This window comes from Maylandia zebra, linkage group LG15, assembly GCF_041146795.1.
Source record: "Maylandia zebra isolate NMK-2024a linkage group LG15, Mzebra_GT3a, whole genome shotgun sequence".
Lineage (NCBI taxonomy): Eukaryota > Metazoa > Chordata > Actinopteri > Cichliformes > Cichlidae > Maylandia > Maylandia zebra.
Window position 1 is genome coordinate 2,344,464 of NC_135181.1, and position 21,729 is coordinate 2,366,192.

The 21,729-nt window shown below is 44.6% G+C and overlaps 1 protein-coding gene across 1 annotated transcript in view; it reads left to right on the top strand.

Moving 5' to 3' along the window:
- ches1 (checkpoint suppressor 1) overlaps window positions 1-18,910 on the top strand; it is a 62,897-nt gene extending 43,987 nt beyond the window's left edge. Inside the window, exons 4-6 of the mRNA XM_004542246.4 lie at window positions 4,800-4,858; window positions 13,987-14,095; window positions 15,162-18,910. Of these exons, the coding sequence (XP_004542303.1) occupies window positions 4,800-4,858; window positions 13,987-14,095; window positions 15,162-15,720 (727 nt within the window). The 3' untranslated portion in view covers window positions 15,721-18,910. The remainder of the gene's footprint in view (window positions 1-4,799; window positions 4,859-13,986; window positions 14,096-15,161) is intronic.
- The last annotated feature ends 2,819 nt before the right edge of the window (window positions 18,911-21,729 follow it).

The window sequence follows — 21,729 nt, forward strand, 5'->3', positions numbered from 1 at the left end:
ATTGCTTGGGAAAAGTCAGCACAGCTTTCAGCCGCACAAACAATGGAAACCACCTCACACAGTGGCCACAATCAAAAGATGAGCAAATAAACTATTTGAACTTAAACATTAACAATCTCTAAAGTCTTTGGTGTCGACTGTTTATTAGTTTTTCTGTTTCCTAATTCCACACAGCACCTCAACCTCTCTCTTTGTTTGACTCTTTCTAAAAAAGTCGTGGATACTCTGCAATGAAAGGCTGGAAACGGGAGCTTTTTATGAATGTGCGTGCCACTCGGTGGGTTCGCTCTTTTGTTTCACAGTTTTCTAAGGAGGGAGCCGTGGCTGTTTACTCGTGGAATGAAAAAGAAAGTTCTCTGGGTAAATTATCCGGAGAGAGATAAGTTCATTCTCGTAGTATTTATCTGATGTAAGTGGATCTCCGAGAAGCAAATAAAGAGCAAATGAAATGGGGACTTCGGTGCCAGCATCCACATATAACATAAAGCCTGCACTCTCGTCTGCTTGCTTACTCTCTCCATCCTCTCCCTCCATCTGTTACTCTTCACACCCACTCTCTCCAGGCGTTATATACCTGACCTGCACCATCCTTTCCTTAAATCTTTTTGCATGCTCTTTTGATGCAACAACACTTCTGTCCCTCCTCCTATCTCCCTCCCCCCTCAGGCACATCACAGGTAAAAAGCCTTTTTTCTCCCCCCCTCCACCTCACTCTTTCCTCCCCCCTTGTTTTGCCTTTCCTCTGCTCCTACTGTGCCTCTGTTCCACTCATCTCGCTCTCTTGTCTCCTCTTTTAATATCCCACACACCCTCCTGCTCATCCTCAGGCATGCATTACAACTAGTGGGGCACCCAGTACTCCATCTTCTTTATTTATCCCTGCTGTGATTTATTCCCTCTCTCTCCCTCTCCACTCTTTTCACTCTCTCTCCATCACTTTATCATTCAATTAAATTCCCCTTTGTCTACATTCACTTTATTCTCCGACTTCTCGCAGCCTCCCCCCAAACACACACACATCCCTCCACAGTGCGGCGGCATCCACCTGTGTCGTTTCCTCCACGTCTCTCTCCTCTCCTGACCTCACCTCCTTCCTCCATCCTCTCAGTTTCCAGCACCTTTGCCCATCCCGACTGATACGTCAGAGAGAGCTGCTATGAGTTGCTTTATTTTTTAAATATTTTTCATTATTATTGTTTCATTTATCCGCTCCTTCTATTTTTTGTCTCTCTGCGACTACACAGCCACTGCCAGCCCTACAACCCGCTCCACGGTTGATCCGGGTAGGTTGGCTTGCAGAGCCAGTGGACTGTGTAAGACAGAATAATTGGTTCACCGTAAAATGTAAAAGTGTCATTTTGAACAATGAGGTATGTGGAAGTGGAACAAATTGGAGGCTGGATTTGGAACATGCACGGGAGGGCGGAGGGGTGCAGGGAGAGGTCGGAGTGTGGAGGGGTAGTTGTTCATTTGCGTCGTGGCACACAGCAGGAGATGAGAGTGTGTTTCTCGGTTTGAGCCGAGCTGCAGGTCCACTGAGACGCTGCACCTGAAGAGCATCCCCCCGTGTCTGTGTATGTCCAGTTATTTCATTGCTTAATCCCAGTTTCGATGTAAGCTGATGCCTGTGAGCGCTTTGTTTTCTCTGACAGTTACTGGAAAAACTCAAAGAGATTTGAGTGATATAAATCAGGGTACTGCAGCACAAGAAGACACCAGAACACAGTGGACGCGGTGTTGTGAAGAATAAATGAGACAATTCAACAGGTTATTGTGATTCTCCGAGTTTTCAGTATGAAGTTAAAGAGAATTCACTTATTACTGGTGAGAGGAAATGATGAGATTTATACGTTTCCCTCCAGTTCTGACCTCTGATTCAACAACATGAATATTTGTTATAATAATAGACAAGTTGTTGGTGTGCTTTAGACAGCAGTTGAATGTAAATGCACAATCACAGCATGCTCTCCACTCTGGACCTGCTGGATCAAAAAGTTCATAAAGACTAAAAACTAAAGCTTTACTCAATATAAGCACTTTGGAAAGAATTTATTATTAGTGTTTAAACAGACTGGTGTGAAATGAAAGAGTTCAGAGGTCAAGAATTATTAATATTTCCGTTCATAGCAGCAGAAGAACAAGCAGACAGAAAAAAATGGTCATAAATGGCACTTTTTTTCTTGTTAAAAAGACTGTATATAAAAGATGGCACTATCACCTTGACATCACAATCTTGTTCTGTGGAACAACATGTAACATACCCGTAAGCAACGTTTACATTACAAGCTTTCCACGCTGTAAATCAAAAATAAGGCTCAGGGGCCAAATTAAGCCCAGCAGAGACACCAAGCTGGTCCACTGAACAACAAGTTTTACAACCTTTTATTACAGGTTTAAGGCATATTGACTTCACTTTGCAGAGAGGAAGATGACACCTTATCTTTTTAGTGTTTTTGACCTGAAAAAACAGGCAACTCAGGGTAAAGTTACGAATCAACAAGGGCTTTGAACTAAATAAGCCATTCTTCACTATATGCACAGAGTCAGTGGTTGTTATGGCGATGGATCTGTCAGTGTTTCTCACTCGTTTCGCATTAAAACAAAGCGAGCTTTACTTGCAGATGCAGATCGTGTGCCTTTAAGTTGGATTGCAGTTTCACCCTCATCTTCTATCACAAAGATGAATTATTAAACATTACTTTAGATTTTTTGTGCGTGTGTTTTATCAGAAGTGTAGCGCTACCGTTTCACTCTGAAAAAGGTGCTACGTTACGTCTTTCAATGTCTGGCATTAGCTTTGTCCTTTATATGTATCCTGGAACTCAAGTCCAATCAATATAACACAATATCTCTCTCAACAGCTCTCACGCTCAAGAATATTATGTTATGAAGTGTAATGACCGTGAATGGTTGCACAGCATGTCTATTATGTTAAGGTCAAGGACTGTCTCAAGCCGCTCTATACAGCACAGAAGTGGGAGATGAACACGGGGAGTGATAGAGATAGATAGGAGGAAGTGGCTGAGAAGGGTTGTGGGGTGGGGTGGAGGGGGGGTGTAGCTGGAGTGCAGTGACGCTCCTTTGTCCTCTGCTGTTTGTCGCTCGCACCTCTCGCCTTTTCATGGCTATAATAACTCACACCACAGCAGCCAGCCCCCACGTGCTGTGTGCGCCAGAATATGGGTGCGTGTGTGTGTGTGTGTGTGTGTGTGTGTGTGTGTGTGCGTGTGTGTGTGAGAGAGAGAGAGAGACTCTGCTCACTTAAGTGTCTCAGTCCAGCTCTGTGCTATTCATGCTTTTTTTAAATGGGTGTGTGTGTCTGACACATGTAATGGTGTGTGTGTGTGTGTGTGTGTGTGTGTGTGTGTGTGTGTGTGTGTGTGTGTGTGTGTGTGTGTGTGTGTGTGTGTGTGTGTGAGAGAGAGACAGAGCATGCTGGGTAGGAGGTCAGCTCTATGGTGCATTCCTTCACACCCCATCAGCATCTGGATGGAAGGAGGAGGAGGGGGTCTCTACCTCCAGTTCTCTCTCCTCCCTTTTCTCCCGAGTGAGGGGATGTTGAAGGAGGGGAGCGGCGAGTTTAGCCCCTCGCCCACCGCATTAAATGCACAGGGGTTGTCTTGGCAACGGGAACGCCACCATGGCAACACATGTAGTATAAGTCAGGTGCTGTCGCGCTGCAAACCCATTTGTTGAGAAAGGGAGGGAGAGAGAGAGGTGAGGCGGGGAAGAGGGGAGAGACAGACAGAGAGAGGGAGAGAGAGATGGGGGTGAGACGGGCGGGAGTGGGGGGGCTAGGGAAAACAGACAGGCTGTTAGCACAGGAAAAATATGTTATCGCCGTGGCAACGCAATGTGGCAACTCTCCATGGCAACAGCAGGTGGCTCAGGGGCTGAAATTTGCTGCTTCCGCTGCGTTTGTATGCGTGTGTGAACAGTAAATATCTGCGTGTGTGCGTCCATCTTTCCCCGGCATCTGGCGAGGTGAGAACCGCTTCACGAGTGCAGACGTGAATCCTCTCATTCAGCAACATAAAAACACAACTCGTGCTACAAAGGAAACTCTCCAAATGAGTGGAAGCAAGTTCACAGCGTTCCCCAGGTGTTTTCTGTGCCCTGTCTGTGTGTGTGTGTGATACCAGTGTTGACTGTGTTTGAGAGACGGCTCGTCTGACTGGGAGAAAAGCTCGTCTGACTGGGAGCTAAAGACCACTCAACCTGGAAAAGCCCCCCCCCCCCCAACGCTCTGTCTTTAAATTACAGATCCAGCAGCATCCCTTTTGTGTGTATGTGTGAGTGGAGATATCTCTGTCTATGTGAGAAATGCCGTCATTACCTCCCTCATTAGTGGTGCAATGATCACCTAAACCGAGTCGCCGGCTTTGTGTTTTCCTGTGTGTGTGTTTTAATGTGTCGCGCGCGCCGTATACAGATCGGTCTTAAACATGGCTGTCTGGCATGAGTGCGTGTTAAGTGTTTGCGAGCTGATGATTTCTTTCTTTCTTTTTTCTTTCTTTTTTTTTAATGTGTGTGAATGGACGAGTGGCGGGCGGTGGGGGGCTGTCATGAGAAATTACCCCCATGGACTACAGCGTCGAGGCTGTAATTCTCCGAGGTAATCACAGGGAATAATGGCAACAGTGGGACACCCGGGAATCTAATCACTATAATCAGAAGCACTGGCTTATGGGCTCAAATTCCTGCCTTGCTATCCGCCTCGTGATGAAGCCGGCTGGGCTAGTTGGCTGCTGCGACGCGATCAAATGATTGACCAGTTTTCTCTCCTCTCTCCTTTCTAGTCCTCCGTTGTGGTCGGGGAGTCCCCTCTTCAGAAAGAACGGAGGAGTACTCCTACAAGGTACTGTTTCACCTCCGAGTGTGTGTGTGTGTGTGCGTGTGTGTGTGTGTGTGTGTGTGTGTGTGTGTGTGTGTGTGTGTGTGTGTGTGTGTGTGTGTGTGATCTCCCGCCTGTTTCTTTCTTTCTCTCTGTCTCACCCGCTTCCTCTCTCCTCCTCCTCTCTCCCTCCACCCTCTACGGATGTGCCAACTCCAATCATCTCAATTCCAAATCCCTCTTTTTAGAAGCGCACCTTGAGAATACTGAGTGCTGAGTTCTGACACTTGGCTCAGCACCAAGTGTTTTCCAAGTTTGTGGAGAAAAAAAATTTATAAAAAGGGGGGGGGGGGGGGGGGGGGGAGAGAGGAGTGATCGAGACACGGCGAGCAAGGCAGGGAGAGAAAGAAAGGAAGAAAATCTGAGCTTCAAATCAGAGGCTGGGGAGCAATCCCCTTGCCTCCTTTGCTCATCTAGTGCAACATATGTACAGTCTCACTTTATTTTTACTCCTGTGCACCCCCCACCCCCCATTTCCCATTATTCCTTGCCTCCCCTCCCTGCCGAACACCCCCCACCCTTCCCTGGTGGTTGGACGGCCGTTTAAATGGACATTCAATCCCAATCAGGGAGCACTCCAGGAGCTCGCTGGGCTGCCGAGCCCTAAATGGAGGAGGAAATGGATACATTAGGCGTCTGCGGCGCGCCCTCCATCGCCGCTGATAATGGAGTAGTAATGGTCAAGGAGCCGGGCTTGGAGAGAGTGTCTGAAAACCTGGACTCCCTCTGGACACACACAGAGAGTCTGAGTGATGCGTCTGAACAGCTGGACAGATGGACGGATGGAAAGAAAGGGGTGGAAAGCTGATTTGGGAGTGCGCATGTCAGGAGGAAACACAGGAGAAAAAAGTCATTTCTTTTTTTTAATTTTCCTTTTTTAATGTGTGTCTGAAAGGAGCGAGTGCAGGAATGGACAGGTGGGAGCGTCAGAGGCAGCAGGGACGGGAAAGCTGTGAGAGACAGCCAGAGGCAAAGACGAGGGAAGAGTCGGGGTGGGGGTGGTCGGGTGCCAGAGCGAGCGAGTTTGGGGCTGTTAGTGCCCTCAGTTATTACTTCCATCTCCCATTCCCAGAGCTTTCAGAGCTGCTCCGCTCTGAGGTGATGTGTCCTGAAATGTGCCTCTCCCCGCTCGACGTGGAAGAATGCAAGGACAATGGCTGGGAGCCGAGTGCTCGACGCAACCTATCACCCCACCTCCACGAGGTTCATTATTCAGTAGCTCTAAATTATAAAGCTTCTGCTCGGTCTAAGTGCTCTTTTTAAACTCAAAGTTCTATCATTTCTGGAGCTAACTCATTTGGAACCAGCTCTGTGCCGTTATTAACCTGTCAGCTGCAAATGAAGGGTGTATCCAAGTCAATAGAAAAATTGACCAGCTTGTAAATGATTCATCGCAGGCAAACCGGTGCATCACAATCGCTTCAAACAAGCATCGGCTTTATGTCTGTTGACAGATATCTATTGACAAATGATTACCAGCAATTCCAGCAGGACTGCAAATCCCGCCAAATGGTGGGAACTCATATGCTTGTACATTTCTCCATAGGTTTGCTGTTCTAGTAAATGATAAGCCGTTACAGGAAGCGCACTGTTGCTGCAGTAGCAGAGGTGAAAGTTAAGTACAATTTGGAGGAATTCAAGAAAAAAAAATATTTACGACATTTTTTTATCAGCTGAGTTAATTTGCCTTTTAGGCTTAAATCATAACTAACAAGTGAAATGCTGCCCAAAGTTAATTAACGACCTGATGTTGTGTAAAATTCTTATAATTATCTTCAAAACAGCCGGCTGCAATATTAAAATTAGCTGAAGATGTAAATAAAAGTGGCAAACCTGCACTAAGTCAGTATGTTATAATACATATAAAATGAATCATCTCTCTGCTCTGCTTTTGCAAAACTTCATTATTATCAGTATTTATGTTTGATGTGGAAGAAAAATCTAGAAAAGCACGTGATATAAAATATATGGAGCCGAGTAAAAACTAGATCGTGATGATTATGTATGCATGTGTACTTATTCAAACCAGGTACTTCAGTAAAAGAAAGGTTCCACCTGTCTTGTCGGGTCTTTTTGCACTGCAGCGTTGACGCTTTTACTCAAGTCTAAATACGTCTTCCAGCGCCGTGTAGGTGTGATTTAAAAAATCTAAAACGTTCAGCAACTTTGGTTCAAAAGCTGTTTTAAGATTGCACCCAGGAAGTCCTGCTCTCCGTACTACTGGATCTGCTCCTGTGTCAAACTCAAATATGAACTTCCAAAATCTCTGATGTTGAGCAACAGTTTTGTTGAACTGGCCAAAAAAAGCTTTTATTTGTGACAGGTTTGCTGAACTTTTTCATTACGCCTCATATGAGGTGTAGACAAAATAATGAAAGACTTCATGAAACAGGAATTAAGGCACAGGATTCAAAATCCTCAATAATGTATGCAGCTTACACTGGTTCATTCAATTCAGTGTTGTTTATTTATATAGCACCTGTCGCCTCAAATCGATTTACATTATATGGTAAAGACCCTCCGGTGACACAGAGAAAACACCATCAATCAGACGAGTCGCTGTGAGCAAGAACTTGGCAACAAGGGGGACGAAAAACTCCCTTTTAACAGGAAGAAACCTCCAACAGAACCAGGCTCAGGGAGTGTGAAGAGAGCCAGAGATCAATAATAAACAATAATAATACTTGAATAACGTCAGACCCTCCCTGCCTGGTACATGCAGTTCTCTTACAGGCCTGTTCCCGTGTTTTCTAGCACGTCTGTTCTAAAATGTGTGGTCTTTTGCCCTAAACCGAGAGAACGCCGATGACATAATCAGGGTTACTTTCTCATGCTTTGAAGTGCTCTCTCTCTCCAGAGCCACAGAAGATACTTTACAACAGCATTCTCAGGATGAGAAGAGCTCCTCATGTCAAGTAAACTCTGCTTCAAGTATAAAATTGATGTAATATCCCTCAAAGCTAAAACGAGACTAAAAGAGTTCTAAGAAGCCTATCGTTGCGCATACTGAAGATCAAAATAGGCGTAGAGGAAACATTTGAAAATCACAGGTGCTGATTAGATTTCAGCCTGATAACGCCTGTTTGTAGTTGTGTTTAAAGGGCTTTTTTTCAAGTCCGAGTAATCGAGTGTTGCTTTTATTTATTTTAATCTCCCACCCCTGCAAGTTATAGCAGATGTCAGTCAGCCAACCACTTAAACACTCGGCTGTAGCGTCAGATAGACAAGCCAGTTAGACATCCAGTTAAACTGCCAGCAACTTCAGCCCACCAGCAATCCAGTCCGTCAGTCAGCCAGTCAGTCAGACACCATTAGTATGCATCCTGCCCTCAGACTTTAACACACAGCAGCCAGGCCGGGGGAGAGGCGGGAGGCGGGGGTGGGACACGTTTTGACTGAGCGAGAGGCCACGTTCAAACGGTTGCATTCTCAAGGTCTGCTGGGAGTAACCTTTGACCCTTTGCACTCCACGTGTGTGTGTGTGAATTCAGCGAGTGTTTGTGTGTTTTGGTGCCTCTGCTGGCCGCGTGGAGACTGCAGCCTGCAGGGCCATGTGGAACTCATTTAACAGGAGAGCAGAGGAGGTTGAATGCGTTTACGGCACATGAGAGGGGAGGGAGGCCGAGGGCTCTCGCTCGTCCTGGAAAACAGGCAGGCAGGGAGACAGGCGGCAGGCGAAGACGTAGGAAGCAGACAGAAAAGGCAGAGCAGCTGACCAGACATCGGAAAAAGACAGACTAGAGGATATTTTCTCTCCAGGAAAAAAGAGATAGAAATGCAGACAGACACCTTTTCTTGTCTGTTCATACATTTCTTTCTCTTGTTTTCTGCTTCCAACCACACAGAGCTTTTTTTCCTCTGCCTTTCTCCAAGCTTGTAAAATGTAATGCTCGATCTCAGCGAGCGGGGACGGGCTTTGGGAGTGCTGCCTGGTCTTTCTCAGCTTAGTTTGTCACCTCATATCCACAGCATATGTCCCAGGTTTTTTACCTGTGGCGTCGGCGTGCGTGCTCGGTTGGAGATATGAGTCACCACTATACATAGAATGACAGATCGATGCACAGAGGGGAAAAAATCAACAAGTGAGGATGGAAGAAAGAAATTCAAACAGTCAGCAGAGCGAGGAGGTGAATGTAGAGGTCACATATGTAAGAGGAGCTCGTACCTATAGTAGAGGTTATATGTATGTGTGTGCAGATGTGTGCATCTAGGATAAACTGCTGTTGCTGAGGTGTGAGAGCCCATGTCAAACATTTCTCTCTCTCTCACTGTTTTCACTCATGAAATCTAGACAAGACTGAATCTGGACGTCGCCCACTGGTTTGGGCTCAGCTGCATTAGCCAGTGATGAAAGATAAAGCAGATGCAGTTCCGCACATGGCCACTAGAGGCTCACTCCCAATAACATGTCAGTCCCCTTGGATCTCCATGTTAAAATGTCCCGATTTACAGTCTGATACAAACAGCTGTTTTGGTTTGTATATTACATTTATGCTTATGTTGTTTTTAATAACATACAATTTAATTCTTATTTAAGCTTAAAGTTTGCACCAGGTGTCACCTCAGCTAATCCAGCCCACTGAATTTGCTGTGTTTGTGCCTTTTCGGCGATAATTAGCAAAATAATGAGTCTTACAGTGTTACCACCAGACTAAGAACTTTGAGTTCTACTTTGTTCGTGTGTTACTTAAAACTAATTAGTAGATATCAGTGTTTGTTTGTTGTTTATGGAAGCAGCTTGCTAGCCAAACCTGCCATCTAGGTCAGTGGTCCCCAACCCCCGGGCCACGGACCGGTACCGGTCCTCGAGTCGTTTGGTTCCGGGCCGCGCGAGTTGAGGCTCGGGTGTGAAATTTATGGTTTTCAGGGTTTTTATCGTTAACTCTGTTTCCCTGGGTCTTTCCCGTGTTGTAGTTGTGTGTCTTATTTTGAAAGAAATATTCACACGTTACCATAGCAACCAGAGAGCATTAAGGGGCAGAGAGGAGGATGTGACTCTCAATGTTGTTGGCGCATTTCAGGAGGATGCTGCTAATAAAGTTACACAATTAAACAGCGAATTCATGTTTATTATTTACAAAATAGCACAGTTTTTGTCTCGGTCGTATCATTTTATTTTGTTGTATTTATCCGTGACACAAGGCCAGTGACTTTGCTCATCTTTTATGCACAGTCTGTTATCGAGGCAAGTTTAAAGCAGGCTGACACACAGCAACCAGCCGTTTGTGATGAGGTTTCAAACAGAGCCGCCTGCTCTGCTCTCACATTCGAGAACTGATGCATTAAAGATTGTTTACCGTCCACCGAACCGACGCGTCTGCTCGATAACGTCGTGAAAAGTTTAGGGTGCGAACTAAGAAACGGCTTCTCTGCCCTGCTTTCCCAGAGTGGTAGATCCCTTCTGATGCATGATCTACCACTCTGTGGCATGTGGAAAGGGAACCGTTGCTATGGTAACCCAAAGCCTGACTGGAACGAGAGGTGGGGAGGAGAAAGGGTGGGTGCGTGTCAACCCGGGGAGACCACTGCCCACACGCACACATCCATGCAGTGAGTGATCAAGATTACAAAAGAGACTCTGTGCAGGGACTTACTTATAAGGTTATGGAGAGCAGAGCTGGAGATATCAGGGGCAGAGCCGCGCTAACAGGAGTCAATAAGATTACTGTGGACACAGGCGGCCAGAGAGAGGCAGCAGACGCACACTTACAATGACAAAATCATAATGCACGAGTGTTCGTGTGTGTGTGTGGCAACATGAACCAAATATACAAGATTGCTTTCCACATGGGGGGGGGGACTTGTATGTTTTAATGAGCTTGTGGTTCTCGAGGCAAATTAAATTTCTGCTCATAACATCGATCATAAATTCACTGTATGGGCTGAGATTTAACCCCTCCTCCCAAAAATGCTTCAGCTGCAGTGTATTGATGGCTTGATGAACGGTGTTCACAGTCACACCTTAACAAATGTTTCTGCGGCAGACAAAAGGAAACAGCAGGTCATCGTTTGCGAAACACAAACTGACCCCAGAGATGAAAATGACAGCTGTTCCAGGGAACTGGGATGACTGTGGTGAGCAGCCAGCCTTGAATAATGAGAGCTTTTGGATCAGATGTACGCTCTTCTTTTCTCTTCTCTTCAAAGTGTATAATCTGTGTAGAAACTATATATAGATTCACATAAATTACAATTAAAGCTTAAAACCTGTTTAGATCTTCCTTCTGGTCTGCCACAGTCCAGTCTGAGTAGGAAACCAGAGACAAGACTTTGGCCTCGGTGGAAAATCTGAAATGGCTTAAGAAACAAATTATCATGTGGAACTTCTTAATGTTTGTCTTAAATCTGAAATGTTTTTCCAGCTGAGGCATTGTTGTAAACTAGAAAAAGTTCTAGTATATACTTAAACACCCTGAATACTAAAAAAACTTTTTACATTATTTCTCCAGCATCTTGATTGCAGGTTAGCTGTAAAAGTTTACTTTGTCTACCCTTAGTTTACAATCTCTTTCATAATTACAAATTAAAACCATATGTCGAAATTTCACAGACCTGAGTCACTGCGCGATTCATTGGGGAAGATGTTTTTATCGCTGTATTACTGAAAGTTAGATGACTGTTTTTAAACAGCACTTTTAATCACTTTTCTTTATTATGATGATCAGCTGGTTCTTATATAGCATTTTTCTACACTAGCTGATGACTCAGAGCGCTTTATACAACATGCTTCAATCACCCAAGCACTATTTTTTATCCTTAAGTGATTTAACTGTAACACATACTCTGATGATGGATGCATCGGAGAGAAACTTGGGGTTAGTAACTTTCCCGAGGATATTTGGCATGCAGACTGGAGCAGCCATGGACTGAACCACCAACCTTCTGACTAGTAGCTGCTCTGCCTCCTGAGTATTTTTAACCCAGTGCTGTATTTACATTTATTCTTTCAGTGATTACTTTGGTTATATTTGCCATCTCTTATATCTATTCTTCATGATTTGTGGTTAGCTCGGCGTTTTCATTCTTTATAGTTTTGTATATAAGAATTTTTGGGGCAGCTGGAAAACACTTTGCATAAACGCCTGTTCTACACACATAAAAGTGACTTTATTTGAAAGACTGAAGCTTCTTAAATGTTGTCAACTGTCTGTACTTTAAATATGAAGCTACAGCTAGCAGCCGGTTAGCTTGGTGTAGCGTGAAGAGAGGAAAGAAAAGCTAACAGTCAGGGTGGTTCTCTTTAAAGTTAATATAAACTGTCTGCCACCAGACAGCAACTTTTAGGAAATCAAAAATAAATGAATATATATCATATTTTTTGTTGTTTAAGTGTTTCTATCTTATGCTAAACTGAGCTAATTTAAGCTAACTAGCGCTGCACTGCAGCTCTACATTTACCGTACAATCACGAGAATAATATCAATCTTCTTACGTAACTCTCAGCAAAAAGGAGCAACTAAGCTAATTTCCATACATTAGCTGCACACACACGATATTAAAATATCAAGGTGAAAGGTTGGACGTTTTTCTGCCTGCTGTTAGATTGGCTCAGGTTTGTAAGCCGTAACCTTCGTCTGTCACTACAGATTTTTAGGCCCAAGTTGTTCCGAAGCCAGTCCATTTCCACGACCGTGTGTTTCAGGATGTTGTCTGTGTGGGTTTCTTTCTCCAGTGACCTCTCTGTATTCTGCACCAGTCACATCATGCTTCAATGTGGTGACCACATTAGCGAGGTGATTAGCAGCACCTGTCTTTGCCAGTAGAAAAGCTTGGCTTTCCAGACATGAGAATTCAATCTTTGTCTCATTAGTCTGCAGAAAGTATCGTTTGGTAAACTCCAGGTGGGCTTGCCATATGCCTGTTTTTTCAGCGGAGTAAAATGGCACTTAGGCAGAGTGCCGCAGAGTTGTCCTTCTGGTGGGTTCTTTAGTTTCTTTGAAAATTGGTTTGCGTGACCACTGGCTACACTTCCTCCTCCCTGACCAAGGCTTTTCTTGCCTAGACCAGATGGACGACTGTTGGAAGACAAACTTCTTCCACAACAATAGAGCTCGCTGCCCAACGCAGTTGGATGTCGCAGGTCTGCTGAGGGTTCTTTGAGCTTCTTACTGTGGCGTTAACACTGATCTGTTGAGCTACTAGTTCACCTTCAAGTTTAATGCTAATGATGGAAGTCTTATAGGCCATTTGTCATGTGATCAAGTAGTTAAAAGTTAGTTGAAAAAGTCATGATAACTATTATATTCATGTCTGACACAAAGAAATGGAAGTCTTGTTGCCTAGATAACCACTGAATGTATTTGCCACACAGCCATTAATCAGTAAAAGACTTTCTTCACTGAATAAAGTTTGAAGGTAAAAAAAATAAAGTCATTGAATGTCTTTATTTAACCTTTATTTATACACAAAGTCTCATTTACAAGAGAGACCTGTTCAGGCTTCAGGTTCAGATGAAACGGGGGGAAAAAGTGAAATTTAATGACGGTTTCATAAAATAGACACTGAATCATTTTTATCTGCAGCTTTAATTTCAAAATACTAACCCGCTTTGGAAAATGTTGCTTTCTGACATTTGAGACGAACCAATAAAAAAGATCAGCAGATAAATTAGTAACGTAAAAAGATGTGAATTTGTCCCGTTTTTCTCCCTCAAAAAATAGATTTACTTGGTTATTTTAACACTTGGGTTCGAAACAGATGTGCCTTTCAGATTTTCAGATCTGCGGTTTCCCCCTTTGCGTTCCAGCGGCTGCTGTATCAGGCAGGCTGGATTTGGCCGTGCCCAGCGGTCGTTGGTAATTGAATGACTTGCAGCGGCCTTAACTCATTTATGACGCTTTCCTGCTCAATTTAACCTTGCCTCGCTCATCAATATTGCCCCGTTGGCCTCCTCGAATGGACAGTGGATGCTCATCGAGCTGCTCCCGGGTCTTATGGAGGTCGGATCTGAGAGGTTTTTGTTTTTTTAGGAGCTTCTTCTGTTGCTGGCTTTTTTTTTTTTTTCTTTCTTTTTTTTTTTTATCCCTCCGCTCGTCACTGAAACTGATTCGTGTCTTGCGTGTAACTGATGTTCCATCTGCTCTCTCTTTCAGTTCCTCGAGGTGTGATCCAAAATGGCGCCCGTGTCAGGAGCCAGGCCCTCTTCCCTGTTATCAGACCCTTACCTGTAAGCCCTGTGGGGAGCAGAACCTCGGCCATAAGGTGGGTAAACTTTGCTCCTGCTGCCTTCAAACGTATAATTAACACCAGCGGGGGCTGCACAGACGCATTCCCTCTCCCACAGACACGCCTGCACCTACATGCAGTGGCACAAAGCTCGGGGAGCTCCCAAATTTTCCACTGATAGTTTACATAATTACATCTTTATTGTGCTCGAAAGTCAGAGGCGTTCACACGCTTCCCGCCGTGCACAACGTTTCATCCAGGTGTGTTTATATAATGGCCTCTCGCAGACACACAAACACAAACAGGTTTATTAGAGGGAGAGGCCTCGTGATTCAAAGAACATTGGGAGCATGCACGGACATGCACATCCATCACAGGAGCACGAGAGTATGATGGCCTGCACTGCATAATGAATTAAACATACCCGAAAGGCTCACTAAAGGTTTGCAGTGAATATTTGATCACTGTAAGGGAGTGCATGTTTTTCTTATGAGATATTAATATGCTCACGCTCTCATTCTGGGGGGAGGGGGGGATGTCCGGGGGGACAGGGCACGCTGCTGAAGCTACTTTTTGATTTATGGGTTGTCAGGATTAACCCCCATCCCACGCCGTCCTTTGACGCTTTACAGCGAAAAGTGTCTCCCGACTAATAGAGCAAAATGCGCGTCGCAGTGTAACGAGGACGAACAGTTAAACGGCCTCGCCGCAGAATCGTCACCGTCGAGGCGCTCTGACTTTAGAGTTCGCAAGGTTCTTTATGTGCTGAGCAACCTTCGAGACAATGGGTGCTGCTAAAAATGCACCGTGTCATTGGGGTGGGGGGCGCAAAGGTGGCAATCTGAAAATGAGGCAGCTCGTTTCTGAAAAGGATGGCTGAGTCTTTGTGAAATACGGGCTTTTATCTGACCTCAGAAATATGCGCATGAGGCCCGAGGGAGCTATTTGTGGCTGATAGATTAGAACCTGAACTTTCTTTCTAGTAAAGCAGAGAAGCTTGAGTGTCAGTGGAGTGAAGCAGGTCCAGGCAGGCAGCCCGCCTGGCAGTGTGACAGCACGAGTAACGTTATTCTCTCCCGCTCTGTGTCCTCGATCCATACAGATCATCCCTGGGCGATTATCTAAGCCGAGGACAGGACAGCCCAACCTGCTACTCTCCTCCGCCCTGCGGCGAGGACCTCCAGGACGACCACACTTACAGCACCGCCAAATCCCCCAGCAGGCTGTGCTCCTCCCAGGTCACCTCCCCTTCCTCCCCCGTGGACGACGACGACATTATCGCCGTGGAAATCCAATCAGACGTCAAACCCGAGCCCCGGGAGATCCCACTGGACTCTCACGTCACCACTGCCGCCACCACCACTACCTACATTTCCCAGCAGCCCCCGCGCGGACAGAGACGTAGTTTGGGGGGAGCCGGGACTCTGGCTGGGAGCAGTTTGCCCTGGACCAAAAGCCGAGCGAGAGGCATTAGTGACACGCTGCCGCTGAAGAAGCGGCGCGCGGCGACGGTGGAGAAGCCGCCGGAGAGCGACGACGAGGAGATGAAAGAGGCGGCGGGATCGCTGCTCCACCTGGCGGGGGTTAGAGCCTGCCTCAACAACATCACAAACCGCACCGCCAAGGGCCAGAAGGAGCAGAAAGAGGCCCTGAGAAACTAAGACACACACACATAGAACAAAGCATAGACACACACACACACAGACGGCTTATAGCTCCAAGCACACACACACACACAGATTTACACACACACACACACACACACACACAACTAGGTCAACAGGTAACATTACTACAGCATTAGTCTCAACGGACACTTGTCATCTCCCTCTATCTATCTGCAGGGCATTAGGTGAATCCTACTTATTTGTGGCAATATCAAAAATCTATGTTTTCCTACATGTTCAGCAACACTAAACATCGATGGGTATTTCTCATATGTCTTTGTTGGTTTTTTGTTGTTTAAAAAGGGGATGAAAGCCATAAAAAAAGGAAAAAACAAAAGCACGTTTTGTCACTAATTTGGACGAGCGCGACAAAACCGAGTCACGTTGCCGGGAGGGGGAGGGCGGGAGCTGATGATGGCTGTTTGTCTTACCTGTTTGTTTCTATGTGAATCTGTAGCAATCTTGCAGTGATGCCGGCAAAGGCGGGTCGGCCGCCCGCCGGCATCACTCTCCTACATCCACGAGCACAAATGTGAGACTGTGCCAAAGATAAGCGACCAGGTTGCTTCATGTAGCCGATACGACAGCTGACAAGAAAAAAACAAACACAAAAAAAGTTCAAAGATGGCGTAGTAGAGCTAACGAGAGAGAGCGAGTGACCTTAAGTGTGGAAATAAATGTAAAACCCAATGTGATATATATTCATGCACTTATTTTACGCCACTTATAATAAAAAGCATCATGGGTAAAGACATGGTTTATTTCAAGAGCACTCATAGTATTTAAGAATAAATATATTAAAATTTAAAAAAAAAAAAGGTCATGTTTTATCACCATAGAGACGGATAGTGTGCCGGGTCTGAGGCAATATCTCCTTCATTTTGTTGTTGTTGTTGCATAATGTAAAACCTCCTCCCTCCACCCCCTCGTACTTCTCTCCATTAGACGACGTAGATACCTGGTATAGATATCATAGCTGCCAGTAGCTGCCACCACCTTCCTCTTCATTTGACAAAGAACTATATACATGAACTGTGGGTTTAGGTTTCTGTTTGTGTCTGTTTACCCTCACTCTACCCTCATAAAGATATAAGCAATTTGCCCCTGTGCGGGCAACTCTGTAAAAAGGTTAGAAAATATTTTATTTTTTTCCTTTTTCTTAATTGAAGCAATTTGACCTGCAGGACTTTCTCAGTTATATTGCATGGGTGCTTGTAAATAAGATAAAAAGCAAATCTTTTTTATTCAAAGATCATGTAAGATAAACGATGTATTTAGCATGAAGCATGACTTATTTTCATATAAACCTTGATCCTAGAGGAAAGAAAAAAAAAGTTTTGCCGCCAATTCTTATACCCGTGATTATATTGGAGATTTTCTTTTCTTTTTTTTTATTTCGTCTCCTTGTTTTTCTGAGCGGGCTTTCAAAGACACGTCTTCAGGGAGGAAACGTGGGAGATCACTCTGCAATTAGAGGCCCAAAGGACGCCACCTCTGGGCTTCGGGTTCAGGCTTATAACGTAGGCCAGCTGAAACACCTCTTGGGGGGGTGGGCTTACGACAACTTCTGCCTGTACAGTGATTTCTTTTATTTTTTTTTTTATTTAATTGTTTTAGGTGTTCAATGTTAAACCCGGTGTTATCCCAGAACACGTCTGTGGAGTGTGTGCGTTTGTGTGCCCAGGAACACACACCCTTTAACATCGTGCCTGCCTGCCTGCCCTCAGTACCTCTGTTGTCACAACAGAACCTGTCTTTATTTATAACAGTATTGTTTTTACTTTTACTTCAGTGTGTAAATGTACGCGTGTCCTTCCTCTCCATCGGCATTGTTCGGTGTAAATGTTTGAAAGGGGCGCGGGAGACCTTGTAGATGCCCTCATATCTCCAAGAAAAGAAAAAAAAAGACGACATGGGAAGGGGACGTTTCTTTTCTCTGATTTACAGACAGTATTTTTAACCCCAGGTGCATCATGGCTAAAACGGGAATGCGCGCACAAGTATTATCCGACCCTCGTCTGCGTATAAAATAAAGCCGCTTTTTAGGTGAAAACGTAGGCTGGGCTTTGGCTGTAGCAGCAGAGCCAGACGGGGGAGAGGTGGGGTGGGGGTTTGTTTGAGCTGAAGAGACGTTGAACGATCGTCAGCGAGCCAAGCGGGAGGAAAACAAATGCATGCTCCCATCCACCGGCACAGTCTTTCGCCACCTGTAGCATGCATCACTGGCCTTGCATTTTGTGTGGTACCCATAAAGAGAAAAAAGAAAAAAAAAGGGGGGGTAAAGGAGACACTGTTAGTGTTGTCGTTGTGTGCCATCTGTCTGTCGTCTGATGTGTGTCTGAGTGCTCCCGGGTCAAGCACTCTGCTGTATTCGATGTACCAATCCGCCGCTGTGGTGACTAGTAACCGCGTTGAGTTGGCATGAGGCATGTCGAGGGGGTAGAACGTGTCGCTTTAGCAGCGCACGTTTGTTTTTTGGGGGTTTCTGCCTCGGGCTCACTCTGTGACATGCAGGAAAGAAGATCTGTTCACCTCTGAGTCCTGGTAAAACACATGAACTGTACCTGGACGTATTAAAGCAAAGTGCATCCACTTCACTGCCTGAAAAGCCCCCAAACAGCAAAGTGTTTTCTTTCAAACCTGCCAAACGTACCACAAAAAGCTCCTAGAAGAATAGTTGCCATTATTATTATTTTTTTATTATTTGTTGACGTTTTTACGCGCCTTTTAAATTTTCCTGTTTCTTTTTGTTTCTCTCTTTCTCTGACAGACTTATCTATAATACTGCCATTATTTTATTTTTTCCGTGACTGTCTGAGCTGAATATTGGAAAGCCATAGGTTAGAGATGTCAAAATGCAAAACTGTTATTGATCTGTGCGATGTGATGCAGGGTACACCCAGGTGTTGTTTTCTTGTTTTCTTCTTCTTCTTTGTTTTTTTTTTCTTTTTCAGTAAATGTTCAGTTTTCTCCTTATTGTGCAAATCATATTGCCAAAGAATGATTTCAAGACCTATTTCATCACTACATGTAAATATCAACGTTGTCCAATACCGTGGCAAAAAATATATAAATGTTGTTTTATTTTGTTTTCCATTTTCTGAGAAACTACAATGATGTTTATGTGATGTATTGTCTTCCAGTTGGTTGCAATAATAAAAAAAAATACGAGTTGCAGAAGCTACGCTTGGCTGTTGTTCTTCAGTGGATATCATGAAAGACAAAAGCATAGTTACAGTCGGAGATATGGACGTCAACTGAAGTGGCACCGCTGTTACTCATCCAGTGGGCAAATCTCACACAGTACTGTGGGACATAAAGTATCAGGCAACCCTAATTTCTTTATATTTCGATAAAGCAATGTGAAATAGGTGCAGCAATTTATGTGCAAACATACATGGAAAAAAATGATTTTGCATAATTCAAACGAGCTCAAAAGTCAATATTTGGAATGACCACCTTTATTTATGGGCCACCAAACTTTGGAAAAGTGCACTATTGCTAAAAACCATCATCGAACTCAGGTGTTCCAATCACTTCAGTGGTCACATGTGTATAAAAGTTAGCATCTATGCATGCAGACTGCTTCTGCAAACATATGTGAAGGAATGAGTTGCTCAGTGAGCTCCAGCGTGGTACTGTGATAGGATGCCACCTGTGCAACAAGTTCAGTCATGAATAAAATGTTCTCTACTAAATGTACCACCGTCAGCTATTCATCTATTAATGGTGTTATAACAAAATGGAAGTGATTGGGAATGCAACTCAGCTACAAAGTGGTAGGCCACGTAAACTCGCAGAGCGGAGTCAGGACATGCTGACTTTCTACAGAGTCAGTCACTACAGACCTCCAAACTTCACGTGTCCTTCAGATTAGCTCAAGAACAGTGCGCAGAGAGCTTCATGGACGGGTTTCCATGGCTGAGCAGCTCCAGCCAAAGATTACATCACCAAGCACAATGCGTCAGATGCAGTGGTGTAAAGCACGCTGCCACTGGACTCGTGTTCTCTGGAGAGCACGATTTCTTTGTAGTACAAGAGTCCAGGTGCTGACCTGGTCTGTCGACAGACCTTTGCCCATCAAGCTGTGCTATCTTGGGCATTTTTGTAAGACTTTAATTAATTATATGTTTTTGCAACAGACTGCCAGTAGCAAAGTACTTTAACATACTACTAAAAATAGGTTCTTTGCTAAGGCATCTGTTTCAGGTGCAACACTGGTTAATTTCTTCAGTTGCCTTATATTATTCTTGAATGATGCATCGGTCAGTGTTAAACAGCTCCTCTGAAAATGGTCAGGTACAAGGACTGGACTGGAAATGACTGAAAAAGCACAAGAAAACTTTGAAATCCCACTTTGAGCCCACCTTGAATTTCTCTTAAAAATTCGAGAAAATCTGGCTCCTTGGAAGCGTGTCTCAAGACTTTTGCACACTGCAAGCCCATTTGCAACCCACCTCCACCACACATAAACTGCTGTAAATCAACCATTCTGAGTTTTGTTAAGAACATATTGACTGGAAGCTGATCAGAGTACTAAACAATTAGCTGTTTTCATCTCAGCACTTCAAGTGAAATGTAGTAAAGGATGTCAGCCTTTGTCATCCACCTCCTCAGCACCACACACAAACCCACACTTACTAGTAGAGTGCTACCTTTGTGATACTAGAGACTCTAATTTGCTCTCAAGACTGACCCCAATCATTAACCTCACATATTCCCATCAACAAGAGTCTTATCATAACCAAGCCTTTCCCGCCAGTTAATTATTCATTTGCTTCCTCTAATCATTTAAGTTCAATACTTCTGATTAAAGTCCTGCTCCCCCTCCCTAAGGGAAAGAAGTAAAAGAGTTAAGTGTACCAAAGAGTGCCTCAGTGTCTTATCAATCTGAGTGGTGCCATTTTGGAGCCGTGTGGCAGTGGAAGCCCATTCATAATTGAAGCAGAGACCGGCTTAATCTTGAGCCAGTGCCTCCCTGTGCAGCACGCTCCCACCACAACACAACTGGAGCTAGCAGCTCCTCTGTTGCTATGCAACTACAGCGAAGAAGAAGAGGGGGGTGAGAAAAGAAAAGTGTGCATTCTGTGGATCTTTAGAGGGCATCTTACTACTCAGTTACAGAGAGTGAGACTCAAAGGTAGCGACAACATTTCATGGATAACATGGCTTCACGTCTGATGAAATCTCACATTCAGAAGCACAGATTAAACAAAGTCTTTTTCCTATCATGTCACTTCTTTCCTCTTTTTCCCTCCCCAGCTGTTCTCCACTGGAAAAGGTTTAAAGTGAATCCAAAAGCACATCCTTGTCAGGGGCGGACAGGCCTTTAATTTCATCTCAGTGAACTAAATGAAATGAATTCAGGTGGTGTAATATGCCATTTCAGAAGAGCCACACTGAACCGCTGAGTGGATTGATGCACGCGGAGAGCTGTGTGCTCCCCGGTCTATATCATCCATATCCTCAGAATGACCAGCGAGGCAAGTTTCCATGGAGACAGAAGTGGAGGTAACGTTCTCTTGTCAGCTCTCATTTATTGCAAAGCTTTATTGTTTTTTGTGGGGGGTAAATTTCCCCTTTGGTAGTCAGGGCAAGTCTGTTTCAGAGCAAGCAAACAAGGCCAGTGGATGTTGCTCATCCAAAAATTCACTTAAATCTGCTTTTATTGAATAACGTGGAAAACAGTTGCGTGTTTTACAAAGTGGATTGTGTGAGTGTGAGTGTGTGTTTGAGTGTGAGTGTTGAAATGTGGAAGAGAGAGCCTGTTTTCCTGGTGCGTGGTGTGATCACCCTCTTGTGGTGGCACGATGTTACTACATAAAGCACACTGGCCCCACAGAGAAGCATTACAGGTGCAGTTACGAAGCTGGTAAAGGTCAGACTTGTTTAAGAGGCACCTGTGTCGCATGAAAGTATTAAAGTGTGGACCAGTAGTGAAAGAAGCATTCAGATCCTCTGCTTAGGTAAAAGTAGTGCTGAGCTAACACAAGGTCCAACGAT